Source organism: Pholcus phalangioides, unplaced genomic scaffold (genome assembly GCF_987345545.1).
Source record: "Pholcus phalangioides strain wild (caught in Gottingen) unplaced genomic scaffold, Ppha-v1.0 ptg000032l_1, whole genome shotgun sequence".
Classification (NCBI taxonomy): Eukaryota; Metazoa; Arthropoda; class Arachnida; order Araneae; family Pholcidae; genus Pholcus; species Pholcus phalangioides.
Genome location: NW_028301622.1, coordinates 7,683,612 through 7,698,471, shown reverse-complemented (window position 1 = coordinate 7,698,471; position 14,860 = coordinate 7,683,612). Strand labels below are relative to the sequence as shown.

The window sequence follows — 14,860 nt, the reverse complement described above, 5'->3', positions numbered from 1 at the left end:
AGTCAAATCAGTAGGTAAGTGACCGTTTGAGTGAGACCAAGTGCGTGGCCGTATGAGTGACCATTTCCGTCATCAAGTTAGTGCCGTATGAGTAACTAAGTGCGGCCACTCCTCATACCTCATACATACTGTCACTTACTCATATGGTCATCCACCCACCCACTTTGTTACTCATATGGTCACACACTTCGTCACTAATACTGTCACTGACCACCATGTGGTCACCCACTCACTTGGTCACTCATGCAATCACTTGGTCGCTCACAGTCAGTCACTTACTTGGTCACTCATACGGTCAGGGCAAACAGAAATTTCCGGGGACAAAACGTCGGGCACGAAATGTCGGAGGCGAAATTTTCGGAAACAGTTTTACCCTGAGGTCCCTATCGTCATCCAAGAGAGAGTCCTTTTTCAACTTATCAAAACTATATAATGAACAAAAACTTTGTAAATAAAATCGACCTCTGGAACCCTGGACCAGGCATGGATCCAGAAGGGGGCGAGGGTAATGACCAACCCTTCCAAGAGCCGAATCATATAGAAAAAAAATAGGTTGGGTAAAATACGGGACGATCCAATGGATCTACAAACTTCCGACACATAATTCTGGAGGTCCACGCCTATCTTAAGCTAGAGTTTTGTGAGCTTGTTTCTTGTGGAGGTTTTGCACACGGTTTTCCTAATATCCTGGGGTCTTGACAACGTGATGTCATGGGGCCCCCATACTTAGCTGGAAGTAACAGCTTACATATTCACATATTTACATTTGAAAATCATAGTACGTGATCTGATCAAGAACGTCCCTATTGATGTAAGGCCCCTTGTCATGTGCATATGGGCTCATGGGTTAAGATGGCCTTAGTTCTATGGATAGCTATGCAGGATTCTGAAAGTAATTGCATGTTTTTCCATCACATCTCATTTGAAAGCTTCATTGCTTCACAGCTCTCTGTGGCCAACTTTCACAACTTGTCGTGGCTCCTCTTTTCATCTGATTTCCAACAGTGACCCCCCGTTTGGGAACACTTGTATAGATTACAAGAAAAAAAAGGCCCGGCTTTGCACGGGTTTCTTCTATACTCGGACCACTATCGAAAGAACTACAAAAAAAAAGGAGGAATATTTTGAAAAATGTATTTTTTGAGTCATAAATGCAAATTTGTGGAATTTGACGTTGCTCCAGGCTGGTACTTCTCTAAACCGATACAGGTCGAAGTATTTTGTGGAAAGCTGTTTACATCTTTACGTAACGAGGAGGCCAGATGACCCCGGCTCTGTCTCCCTAAGATGATGGGTTGCCAAATTGTGCTTCGCAGTTCCAAGAGGAGACACGAAACCTTGTCAATGTCGTATCTATGAGCTGAGGGTATTGATAGTCAAGCGTGATTTGTTGGAATCGGATTTCAACTGATTATTTCTTCAACTGCTACTGTCATGAGGCAGTTGTCGGTGTATGTCCATTATGGTAAAGCTAGGGCCACACTCGTGACAAGCCTGGCCCAATACGTTCCAAGGTTGGTCGTAAGTGAGAGAAATGTGGCCGCTCCTATCATTGGCAATAATCGTCAAATGCTGGTGATTGGAAGGCTGGTTGAAGGTAACGCCCAGGACCTTCCAGCCCAAGTCAACGGAACCGCCTTCCTTTCCGATCTTCCAATTAGTCTCGCCATTGGTCGAAGAACGCCAACAGTCACAACACGCGCTGGCTTATTGAATTGTTTCGGATGCATATATTCGCCAAAGAAAATTTAACCAGGCTGGGCTATTATGTAGCCAACCTATGTCGCTGGAGCTTCATTGTAGCAGGAGTGAAAGGAAATTATTGGAAGCAAATATTTGCAAATGACTGTTGGGCCAGGTTGAACACCAGTGAGGCATTACTTAAAGAAGCATTAAATACACATGATCACTAGGATAAAGAAGCTGCGAAACTGTAGTTATATGACAGTCAGGAAGCAATGAAGTCGCAAGGAAATAATTATTTATGCAAATATATGACCACTAGGTCAAGAAGTTGCGGTTGGAATATTAGCTGTTGCAAGGGAGTGGGTGGTGCCAAAAGTTTGAGAACCACTGCCCTAGGAGATATGAGCTTTTAGCGTCTTAGCCCGAAGGACTAGATCATGCTCGGAGAACCAGAAGATGTCTTTGTCGACAGAGACCATCCGCTGCCCACCAATGTGCCTCAAGTCTGAACTGCACTAAAACCTATTTCGCTCAATTTAGAGCAGCTTATATTTGTTTTGAATTTTATTCCCACCCCCGGTTGATGAATCAATCGACACTAGAGCAAGGCTTGACATATCAGGTTCCCGTGGCTATTAAATAACTGGTATCGATGCTTATATTTTTTATTGTGGGATTACCAGCTCGGGCGAAAGAAATACGCTCGGCGCTTAGTTTTTTTCCCCCCTTGATTTGTCAAGCTCTGCACTGGAGGACTAGACTTGTCAGCAGATACTTAGTTATACTTTATTGTTAGATGTCAAGTAATTTGCAACCAAATTACATGATAACGGCTTCCCATTCTTGGATAAATATCTGAATCGGTTGGTCTTCATTCATATCGTGCCAGGTTTCTGGCCAGCGAAGATGTTTGCGCTGCAGTTGGTACAAATCACGTTGAAGATGTATTGAACTAGCGGTGACGGTTTCGTTGGGTTTACAGTCGGTGTTGTTGTTGGCTTGGCGGTAATGGTGGTAACTGTTGATACAAATTGCGGAGACTGTGTTGATTTGATCAAGTAATCAGAAGTAGATGCAGTGACGTATGCTGAGACACGTGTGGCTTCGGAAGACGACCTAGAGCCGTATGGCGAAGAACGAGTAGCTCCAGGAGTCGATCTAGAGTAGTATGGCGATCCCCGAGTAGATGCGGAGTAGTATGGCGATACCCGACTAGAGGCCGAGTAGTATGGCGATACCCGAGTAGATGCGGAGTAGTATGGCGATACCCGACTAGAGGCCGAGTAGTATGGCGATCCCCGAGTAGAGGCCGAGTAGTATGGTGATCCCCGAGTAGCTCCAGGAGTCGATCCAGAATAGTAAGATGAACCACGAGTAGCTCTCGGAGTCGATCCAGAGTAGTATGGCGATACCCGAGTAGAGGCCGAGTAGTATGGGTATGGTGATCCACGAGTAGCTCTAGGAGACGATCCAGAGTAGTAAGATGAACCACGAGTAGCTCCAGGAGTCGATCTAGTGTAGTAAGTTGAACCCAGAGTAGCTGTATGAGACGATCTAGAGTAGTATGGCGATCCCCGAGTAGAGGCAGAGTAGTATGGCGATCCCCGAGTAGAGTCAGAGTAGTAAGATGAACCACGAGTAGCTCCAGGAGTTGATCCAGAGTAGTAAGACGATCCGCGGGTGGATCCATCTGTGTAAAAACGCTTGAGTAAGGCAAGTAGAAGCGGTGGAATGCTTTTTCCGGCTTTGTCAAGGTCAGTTTTTTCGGGTATCGTATTAGCGTGAGTTGCCGCCACGCAAAGCGCTCCTAGTATAAAGACCTCCAATTTCACCATAATGGCTTTAAAATCTGGTAATGAAAAGTGGAAATGATAAATTGTAAAATTTATTCATCAAATGTTGATGAATTGCAAGAAATACAGCGTCGAATTTTTGTAAAACTATGGGAAATTTCTTATAAAATTTTCTCAACGACTTTAGCAAGGCCAAAAAAGTCTGAAAGGTTGAAGTGCCATCAGAGGCCTTTTAACCTTTCAGACATAGTGAACGAAAAAAGTTTCTTAGGAAGCCTAGTGACCAACAAGTCAACTGTGATATCTAGATTCACACAATGGTGTCTTAATTACGAGGGGGGGGGGGGTTGTGCACTAATCGTACTAACTTCAAAATTATTTTCCCATAAAATATGCATATTCATTGGTTCTGAAAGCATATTTTCATTAAATATAATTTTTCATGATTTCTGAGGAATTATTCTTTCCATCAAACATTTTTTATTGGTTCTGAACATATTTTTTCATTAAAAATGAATTTTTATGACTTCTCAATTTTTTTTCTCATCAAATATGAGTTTCATCAATTATGAGAAATTATTTGCTTTCCATCAAATATGAATTTCCATTGGTTCTGAAATTACTTTTTTCCATCAAATATGGATTTTTACTGGTTGTGAACACATAATTTCATTAAAAATAGGGATTTTTATGATTTGTGAAACATTTTCCCCCATCATATATAGGACGGCAATTATTGACCGCCAAATAATTACACACGTGATTCCTTGTGAAAAACTAATACGGAAAACTGTTTTTTCAGTTTCTTTTTATTTGACCCATAATTATTGAGTTATAACGCTTTAAAAACTGATTTCATCACTTCAAAATCCTGCCAAACTCACCGAACGTACACCAAACGTACAACTTGGCGTTTTTTGCAACTGGATAACAATGGTGCCACCCTACGGAAAATTGAGTATAACAAACCAGTTTTTTTTCTTTTGTGTGTGTTGCATTTTCAAATTTTTAAGCGATTGTTACGATTTTCTCAGATTGCAGTTCTTTTTAGTTCATCCGTGAGGATTAACCACTTTACGATCAAAGGACGTAATATTGCGTCCGAATTGCCGGTGGAATTAATTCAAACAAGTTCACTCTGTTTTCTTTCCTCTCTCCTGCTCATCCCGAAGCTTTGTTGCAATCTTACAATTTTTTTTTGTATACCCAAGGTTAACCATACGTCCCATATTTCCAGGGACATTCCCAGTTTTTTTCTTTCTTTTTCTGGCCGTCCCGAATTTTTAGCAAAAGTGTCCCGGTTTTTCCCGTTTTTTTCATGACGCCTACTTGTATTTTTATTCTTTATTAAAGCCAAAAATTGAAATTATTTTTCAACTCATAAATTATTTTATGATAATAAAATATAAATAAGAATATTAATCTCCCACGTTTGTCTTGGCGAACGTTTTATGTCGTGGAATTCATTTTAATCCACTGCAATTCGCTGTAATGCTTCATTTCCCGCCATTGCGGTTTTTCCGTAAAATCAGGAATACTTGGCAAACTTTTTCACTTTTGGCATCATTCTTGGTGATAATTGGCGATGTTCCGTATTTGGAATTCAAATTTTTTCCCGTATTTCTTTCGAAAAAATATGGTCAGCCTAGTATACCCTGATAGTGATTTTTTTTTTCCCTTCATATGATGTATCTTATAAGAATGAAAGAGAACAGGTAGGGCGAGGGTGAAAAGAAATCTAATTTTTTTACCTAAATTCTTATCACATCTTTTATACTGTCTCTTACTCTTTTTACTCCCCCCCCCCTTTTTCAAACGTGCGGTTAGGTTAGGACAAGGTTATTATATTTATTACCGATTTTTGGTGAAATAGAACGCATTCGTCTTTCTTGAAAATTTCAGATTTGTAAAATTTGTACATTTTTTTTCAAAATTAAAAAAAATTCGTAAAATTCTCACAATTGTAGGTCCCGATCTAATTAGCTCTCGTGTGCAGAAAATGACCGTGATGCGACAAAAATGATCAAATTAAAATTCTTACGAATGATCAGATATCGAAATTCGATATTTATTTTGCTACTAACAAACGCCGTATGAATATTCCTGCAAAATTTCAAAATTTTTGGTTGAATAGTTGTTTTTGTTTTCTTTACGGATTCTCCCAGTGTAGCAGGAAAATATATTAAGTTCCAGGGTATAGTAGAAATTTCCATAATATACCACTTTGCCGTCTTGAAATTGATTAAATCGGGAGGAACCCCAAGAACTGTTTGGGCTTTGAGTAGAGTTACCAGGCGTTCTCCTACGTTTTAGAAAATTCACGCTTTTATCCAGTTCTTCAGGTTTCTTTGACTCTTTTTATTTTCTTCGATTTTGATACAAAACCGAAACTAATTTCTGCAAATTTAGCGCCATCTGTAGAGAATAATGATAAACTAGTTCGTTTGAAATTTTAAGGCCCAGGCACTACTAATTTTGCCCTAACTTTCAGATGAGGGCGTATCTCATATTTCGTTCCTTAATTTCTCTGCTTTTGAAAAATCGTGCTTTCTCCTCCCCTTAGCTCTCAATTTTAAAAATGAAAGTCATCTCTTTACTGTTCGTTTTTCTAAATATGGTTTTAGAATACAATATTCTAATATTGTTTCATACACACACTCATAACATAAATGAGATGCCGTAAAAATTGTAAACTCTATTTCACAATATCTCGACAGTATCTGACTTCTTCATGAAAATTTGTGACTTTGATCGATTTCATTCACCAAGCTTATTGTGTTAAGTTAATTGTGTTTGCAGAATCACAATCAAAAGCTGCGATGCAACATGTAAATCTTCCAAAACTTCAGAACTAGAAACTGGGAGAAAACAATCCTACAATTGTTAGTGGTACTTTATTTGAAACGGGAGCGTAGGAAAAAAACGATCGCGCATTAAACACGTACGCAGTGCATGCACCTTCCCTCAAAAAATTTGAATTGATAGTGAAGGAGAAATATTACCACGTTTTGGCAACCAAGTGTTGGGAAGGAAATTTTTCAAATAGATCACATTTGGAAAACAGTTTACAAATGTGGTGATAAATTTGCAAATATAGAGGGCGAGATTATTATGCAATAACAAGATTCTTCACGGAGAGAAGAAGCGCCAATCTTTAAAGAAGACGATCGAACTCTTGGCTTCTAACGGGATTGAATATTTCAGCTCATTTTCGAAAAGTCTGCAACTCTCTGCTGGGGAAGCATTTTACTTTCGTTGGTTGTTTGGCCCGTAACTAACCATTACAAAAATGACACGTCACAAAAATTCAAAACGTTATAAGTCATTAAATATTCGTCCGATCCTAAAACGGATCCCATATTAGTCTTAAACAAGGAATCACGTGCGTAATTATTGGGTGGGTGATAGTTACCACCCTGTATGTGTTTCATCGGTTGGAAGGCATTGGTTTTCATCAAATAAATTTCATTCATTATGAGAAATTATGTTCATCAAAGGAATTTCATCGATTATGAGAAATCGTGTTTTTCATCAACGATGAATTCCATCAATTTCGAGGAATAATTTTTTTCCTAAAAATATGCGTTTTTCATTGATTCTGAAGCTATTTCTTCATTGAATACGGATTTGATAATGATAATTTTCATAAATTATGAATTATCATGAATTGCGAAATACTTTTCACCCACGCAGTCGTAAATAATTTCTCTCATCATGACTCTAGAATTATTTTCCCCTCATTCTAAAATTATTCGTTCAATAATACTAAAATTATAATTTTCCCTCATTAATTCTACAATGATATTTTTCAATAATTCTGAAATTATTTCTCTCACTAGTTCTGAAACGTTCTGTATACGTAATTTTGAAATTTTTACTTTCATCAATTCTGGAATAAGTTTTTTCATTGAATATCAACTATTTATATAAATTCTGTAACAATATATTTTTTTCCGTCGGCGGGCCACATGTGACCCCCTTCTATTGACTCAAATATTTAATAATAAACACTCACCTGCGTTATTTTATAAGCCTAGATTGGATTCCTCGTTTTCCGACGTCTTCGATAGACAATGTCTGGTAATGCTTTATATGTGTGTGTCTTTGGTCCCATTATCAAGCGCTTTATTTTAAGAAAAAGAAGATAATAACTTACATCCTTACGGTAATGTGTGATAATAAGTTGCGATACTGTTTGTCCATAACGGAGGTAACACTAGATATGTGAAGGAAACACGAATCCTCTTATCTGTATCGTATTAGGTTTGCTTAAAATTGGTGGCACTGAAATTATCGATAACATTCGCGAGTTTTAACATGCTCATTTCTGTGGGTTTTATATTTTGTCTTAGTTGTTACCGCGTGGATTTGGTAATCTGAAAATTGTGTTCGATGACGATTCCTCCAATAATATCTGAATCCTTCGTGAACCCCTTGGGAGTTGCATTTCCAGAAATCCCGTCGTGGCAAGTGTCTATATTACAAAATATAATGCAAAACGGATTTTATATTTATAGCTTCCAGCGCTTTGGGCTCAGCGATGATTGTCCCATATAACTTTTGACCCTCCCCCTTATGACCCTCTGCTCTTTCCGAACTGTATTTTCCCCATTATCCTGGAGCAAGCTGGGCCGGGCCGTGGTTATTAGACTAGCATGTGTCCTGCGTGGAGGCAACTTGCGTCCTTATATTCTGGGAATTTCGACGGAGAGTGGTGAAAGCGTGAGAACATGTGTGGGAAAACACACACGCAAGCACTCATATTAATGAAGAGATATATGTTTCATAATGAAAAACAATTTTCCCGGAAAAAAACGAAAATAATTCCAGAAACCTGAAAAAGAGGACAAAAGGGTGAATTTTCTAAAGCGTAGGAGGACGCTTCAAATGACATTCCAAAGGACGATGCCTGCTAACCCAACTCAAGGCCCATGAAAATCCAAACAGTTTTTGGGGCCCCTGATTTAATCAAGTTCAAGACGGCAAAATGGCATATATATTCTGGAAATTTCTAGTATATTTTTCAACTACTCTGGAAGAATAATTTCAGAATTACCAAAAACATTAATTTCCTTAATATAATTCCCCAGAGAAAAGGACTCAAGAAAAGAAATAATGTTGAAATTGGGGTGATAGCAATTATTTTATAATCTTAAAAAAAATAAGAGCATAATTATGGAAAGAAATAATAAAGTTTATACTGAAAGGAATGATTTCAAGGCAATATTGATTTCAGAATTACGGAGATAACTACGAAATCAAAGTAATTTCAGAAAATTTCAAAGAGGTAACAAAAACCAATTTTTTTTCGGAATTGGTGAAAGAAATTATTTCAGGAGGATTAATCAAAACTCATAATTAAGAGGATATCCAGATACGAAACCGAAACTGATTTTCAATGAAAATTTAGCGCCATCTGTAGGGAATGAGGAGAAACTAGTTCTAGTTTTAAAGTTTAAACGATAGATGGCAATGCAAATCAGTATCGATTTATTTCTTAAAATTTTTTAAATCGCCTTGATTGGGTACGTGAATGGATGACAAATCTAGAAATCTAATAATTGATGAATATCGGTTGTTGAATAATTGTTAGGAAGTTCGAAAAAGAGATGGAGAAGAGTTTTCATCTTTTCTATAATTCTAACTGATTAAAACATTATTATTCTTCCGATCGTTCGGAACTCGGGGTCTCGGGCGAAGAGCACCCAGCCCCTACTCCTTCTGAGACAGTATTTTCTTTCGAAATTTCTAATTTTTTACTATCTTAGTCATTTTCTGTCGGTTTAAAATGCTTTTTGAACATTACTATACTCATAATTTCACTGTAAGATATTGTACGCAGTGCCGTCTTAAGAGTGTCGTGGGACCCTGGGTCAACTGATTTTTCTGAGGCCCTACCAGGCAAATTTACATGCATACTCGTTGCAAATTTCAACGATATCTCATTTTTGTCAGGCCCCTCTTCTCTTGAGACCTCAGGGAAATGCCCGGGTGGACCCATGCGTTAAGACGGCACTAACCAGTGCCGCATGATCCCATCCGGGGGGGGGGGGGGCGCAAGTGCATGAAGGTGATAATGAGATTTGGTGGTATGATTTTCGAGATCAACATAGAAATTTATGAGATAATATTGATGTACTTCAAGTTAATGAAGGGCCCCAGAATATCACTGCCCATGGTGCTGTTCAGAAGGCTGTGCTTGTGTAGAGGCGTTCCCAACTCCAGGTTGATCCTGTGTGTGTCCCTGGAGAGCGTCGAATACTTCTGGTGGCCCCGATTCAAATAGTGGGGGTACGGATGGGGCCATTTGAAAAGTTCTGAAAAATAGCGGAACAAAAAATATCAGCACGCTTTACGAACTAAAATTATGATTCAGAGGTTATGGTGGAGATTGTTTCAGAATAAATGAAAAAATGATTTCAGACAGAATTCACAGAAATTCCGAAATGATGAAAATTCACCACCAATAAAAGAAGTAATTTCAGAATTAATTAAAAAAAATCACAATAGGAATTCAGTTGTTAATGAAAGTGTCCAATAATTTATCCCTTCCCCTGTTAGATTCATGTCCACCTTTTGAGATGACATTGATCTACAGGGCGTCCCATAAGTTCCTAAAGAACTAAATTCATTAAAATTGTAGGAATTGTGGTATGTCTGAATACTTTTCAGTAATGTACCTCAACAAATCTATGACCACAGCACCAAGGGATGCTAGAATGTTTGTCTTCGGATGGAATCAAGAACTTTCGAAAGGATGTTGATTTTATAGTTGATTTTTGTTTTTTTTAAATCGTATCGTATATTATGATCCGGTATCATTGGCGAGTATTGATTATGTGTGAATCGAAATATAGGATATATATGTAATACTTTTATTTTGAAGATATATTTAATAAAATTTACAGACACACCCATCCCCTCCGGGAACGCTTCGATACATCACTGAGATGGGAACCGTGGTACGTTTGGTCGTTCAAAGGTTTTGCAGTTCTTGAAAAAGTTATTAAAAATACAATACAAATACGTGACCACAACAGGCAAAATGCCCAACGAGGTGGCTGAGAAAATGATGCCCATAACAAAAATATGGATTGAGATAGAAGCCTTTTTTCTCAGCCCGAGATATCAAGAAAACAGTTATTTTCCGGATATTTTGCTGAGGTGAACTCAGAAAAAAAAGAGTCATCGCGTGTCCCCCGGGACTCGAACCCAGGCCCTCTTGCATACTGGGCAAGCATGCTACCATCTGCACCACTGAATGAATGGACGCCAGGGTCTCTGCCACCGGACTTATCCCGTTGCTGAGATCTCTTCCAGCCCAGCTTCGTGGCAGAGTCTGGAACAAAGTGAGTGCACCTAACAGTCTGAGTGTGTAGCTAGTGTTGTGTATGATATTTCAGTGCTGCCATCTATGCTTCAAATTGTGAGTGATTGAATATTTGTAACGTTGTAGGCCTGTTGCTCTCTGTGGCGAGACTTTTTAACGGGGAGATTGGCTCGCATTCGCGCCTTGAAGTTGGGAACCACAGAAAACAAACTTCAGTAGACCACCACTGTGGGGTCCGAACCCGGATCCTCGCATCGCGAGTCCGTCACTATAACCACTCGACCACCACAGCGGCCCATCTGCACCACTGGAGAATTGACCCTGCCTTCCTTATTTCACGCACTGTGGCGTGAGGCGCTGAAGTAGAGGTATTAGTAGCCTCTCTTAACTTCAGGAAACGGCCCCCGGGTGGGCCCCCGGGTTTAGAGTGAGATAGATGGATTTTTTTTTTCGCAGCCCGAGATATCAAGGAAACAGTTATTTTCCGGATATTATGCTGAGGTGAACTCGAAAAGAAAAGTCAGCAAACTTCAGTCCTGAAGTTAAGAGAGGCTACTAATGCCTTTACTTCAGCGCCTCACGCCACAGGGCGTGAAATAAGGAAGGCAGGGTCATGTCTCCAGTGGTGTAGATGGTAGCATGCTTGCCCGGTATGAAAGAGGGCCTGGGTTCGAGTCCCGGCGGAGACGTGATGACTTTTCTTTCCGAGTTCACCTCAGCATAATATCCGGAAAATAACTGTTTCCTTAAAAATATGGATGTCATATATTTCGAGTGCTTTGAATATACAGTGAAACTTCGATTAACCGTCACCGTCCTGACCAGGGCTGTGACGGATAACCGAATAGCCGGATAAAAGAAATCTTAGTACATAATTATGTACAGTAACGTGATTTCACTGTGGGCTTGGGATGAAAATAAAATCTTTTAAAAGCGAATACATATCGTATTTAACACGCGAAACGATCAATATAAGGTCAGCCCAGGCAGTGGGACAGTGGCAATAGCGTCCATTATTTTGTATCTCTTCCAAAATTCTTAAACAATCGTGGCATCATCAAATGAAAGCGAGCCTTCGATAGAGGCCTTTCCTGTAACGTCGCTTCATATTTTCAATTATGTCCTGGTCCGTAGGCCGGATAAGTGGAGTTGCATTCGCTGGGAGAAAAAGGCATGCCATTTTGCCGCCATCACTTTTTGAGTTCGCAAGAGGGCTGTGTCGGGGCCATTTTCCGTTTTTTTGGTCCATCCAAGAGCACTTGGATTTAGAGCATAATAAGTTCACGGGTAATGCGTTCATACTTACATTTTTGAAAGCACGTGGTTTCTTGGATTTACCAATTACAAGCAGGGGTAATCTATGATTGCCGGTGGCATTTGCACTGACCATAGCAGTGATCCAATATTTTTGGACCTTAAAACCTGGGGCTATTTTTTCCGTATTTTTATTTATTTATTTTTCCTTAGACTATCACGGAAAACCGAAACTAACTGTTAAACGAGTGACGGTTAATCGAAGTTTTGCTGTACTTGTATTATATGTATAAAGTATTCTTGTGAAGAGGGGCTTTTTTTGACAGAAATAATTCGAATTCTGTCTTACAAAATGCACGTTGTACGATTAACAGCTCATTCCAGAATTTTCCTGTCACTGGTGCTTACATAAAATTCTCATTGGGATGTTTACATTGGTGGATAAAGCACTATTGGTGAAAGTTGTTTTTCCTCAGCCACGAATAGCTAGCTGCAGCTTCGCTAGACGACACAATGCACGACTTTCACGCAGCGCTCTCTGTTGACAAAAATTTGAGTAATTTTTTCCTCTACCAAAAGAAAAATCCCCCTTCGCCAGAATAATTATTTCGCGAAGTTATATACCAAATTTTGTGAATTCTCAAACTATTTACGAATTTATGGGACACCCTGTATTTAGCATTGATTGATTTTGAACTAGGTTCTCATCCAGTTTGTTATGACTATTTTTTAGCATCCCAACACACATCCTGCTTATTTTTCGAGGACGAGGCTATTTTTTGGTTAGTTTTTGACAGCGACATCTGTAGGTTTTTTAACGAAGCAAACCATTATTTGTGTAACTAAGAAAATAAAAATTAGTTCTTTATTCTTGTTAAAAATTAATGTATTATAAAATTTAAAAGAAATTTAAAATAATAAGTAGTTTTTATTTGATATTGATACTATTATAGGATTAGTAAAATAGTTTGTTATATATATAAAATATTTTTATTTATATATATTACATTTAAATGGAACATATAGCTTCCAGCTTCTTTGTTTGCTAAAACCGGATCTGACTGTATATGTCTGGTCTCTACATAATCATTAAATTTAAAATTGAATATTACGCCATATCTACACTGCTGGCCACCCAAATTGCAACACCAAGCAAGGCAAGAGATATCGCAACAATATTTATTTTGTAGATAACATGTTGACCAAGCATCAAATGATTAAATTTATAGACTTCTGTGAAGTGTGGTTCCTGCCAAAATCAGTAGCCAGAGTAGCCGCCATTGTTGGAGATCACAGCTGCCACACGCCTCGGCATTGATTCAAAGAGACTTTGGATGTGTTCTTGGGGTACAGCAGACCAAGCAGCTTCCACGCGTTGCCAAAGTTGATCTGGTGTGGCAGCTGGGGATGTAATCTGGGTCAATCGTTGAGCAACCATGGACCACATGTTTTCTATCGGCGAAAGATCCGGAGAGCGAGCTGGCCAGGGAAGCAATCCAATCTGGCGATTGACGAAGAACCTTTGGACAATGCGTGCCACGTGTGGTCGCGCATTATCCTGTTGAAATATGGCTGTGGGCAAGCCCTGAAGGTAAGGAATGACAACTGGCTCCAACACCTCGGAGATGTAGCGCTAGCTTTTTAAAGTACCGGCAATGCGTACTAGAGGAGTGCGAGAGTGATATCCAATACCGCCCCATACCATAATACCCGGTGCAGGACCAGTGTGGCGGTGCATAACGCAGCTGTTCAGCATCCTCTCTCCACGGTGTCTCCAGACTCGAATCCGACCATCGTGGTGTTGCAGACAGAAGCGTGACTCGTCAGTAAAGACAATTTCATTCCATTGTGCCGTCCACATCCTTCTTTCATCGCACCATTGGCGGCGGAGACGTCTGTGGTTCTGCGTCAAGGGTAGACGAAGCAATGGACGTCTTGCGGACAGACCACTCTGCTGTAAACGGCGTCGAATGGTACGCGCAGACACTGGATGATGCGGTACAGACTGAATGTGTTGTGCTATGGTTCGTGATGTGGCTGAGCGATCCGTCACTGCCATACGCACAATACGCCTGTAATCACGTGAAGTGGTGCACTGAGGTGGATGCGATCGAACACGTCGGTCCGTCGTACCCTCCTGCATCCAACGATCACATATCCGCATTACAGTTGTTTGGTTTCGTCCAACACGACTACCGATTTCCCTGAAAGATAATCCACAATCTCGGTAGACCACTATCCTTCCTCTGTCGAACTCGGATACTTGATCAAAAGATGATCGTTTTTTTGAAAAAACCACAAGAAAAACACAATTGCCGTACTTCAAATTGTCGAAATCTCCAAGCCTTAAATAGCGCTTTGAAGTGGCGCCACAGGCGCGCGTGATGTGCGTCTGCGCTGAAATTCTAATCATTTGCATATCTCACCTCCGCTAATGCATGTTGTAAATTTCGTATTATTTGCATGCTTCCTTCAGGGTGTTGCATTTACGGTGGCCAGCAGTGTATATCGGTTTTAATTTTTGCCTTGGCCATCAGCAAGTGTGAGAATTGATATTCCCATTCAATTGTTTCCACCCCGGTCCGCAAATTATTTTTAATTCTCTGTATAATTTTTCTCCTTTAATTTTTGCCGGTCTGCAGATTAATTCTGGTAATTTTTCCTCCTATTTACTAACCCTTCGCTGGTCCGTGGGAATTACTTCCACTACTTATTTTTTTTTCTCTTTTTTTATAAATTTTTATCCCGCAAATCACTTCTATTTATTTTTTTCACAAATTTTTAGCTATTTTTGATT

General features: G+C 39.6%; 2 protein-coding genes across 2 annotated transcripts in view; one reads left to right on the top strand and one right to left on the bottom strand.

Moving 5' to 3' along the window:
• The window catches only part of LOC149066853 (uncharacterized), a 428,124-nt gene that overhangs the window by 60,391 nt on the left and 352,873 nt on the right, over window positions 1–14,860 (top strand). The gene's annotated exons all lie outside the window — the stretch shown is intronic.
• LOC149066855 (uncharacterized) lies at window positions 2,457–7,631 on the bottom strand. The gene is made up of 2 exons (XM_089253195.1): window positions 7,495–7,631; window positions 2,457–3,535 (listed from the first exon to the last, which is right to left on the bottom strand). The coding sequence occupies exon 2, from the start codon at window positions 3,519–3,521 to the stop codon at window positions 2,562–2,564; it is 960 nt and encodes a 319-aa protein (XP_089109321.1). The 5' UTR covers window positions 3,522–3,535; window positions 7,495–7,631; the 3' UTR covers window positions 2,457–2,561.

Excerpts from the sequence above, each read along its gene's own strand:
- LOC149066855 (XM_089253195.1), bottom strand. The coding sequence starts at position 3,521 with ATGGTGAAATTGGAGGTCTTTATACTAGGAGCGCTTTGCGTGGCGGCA.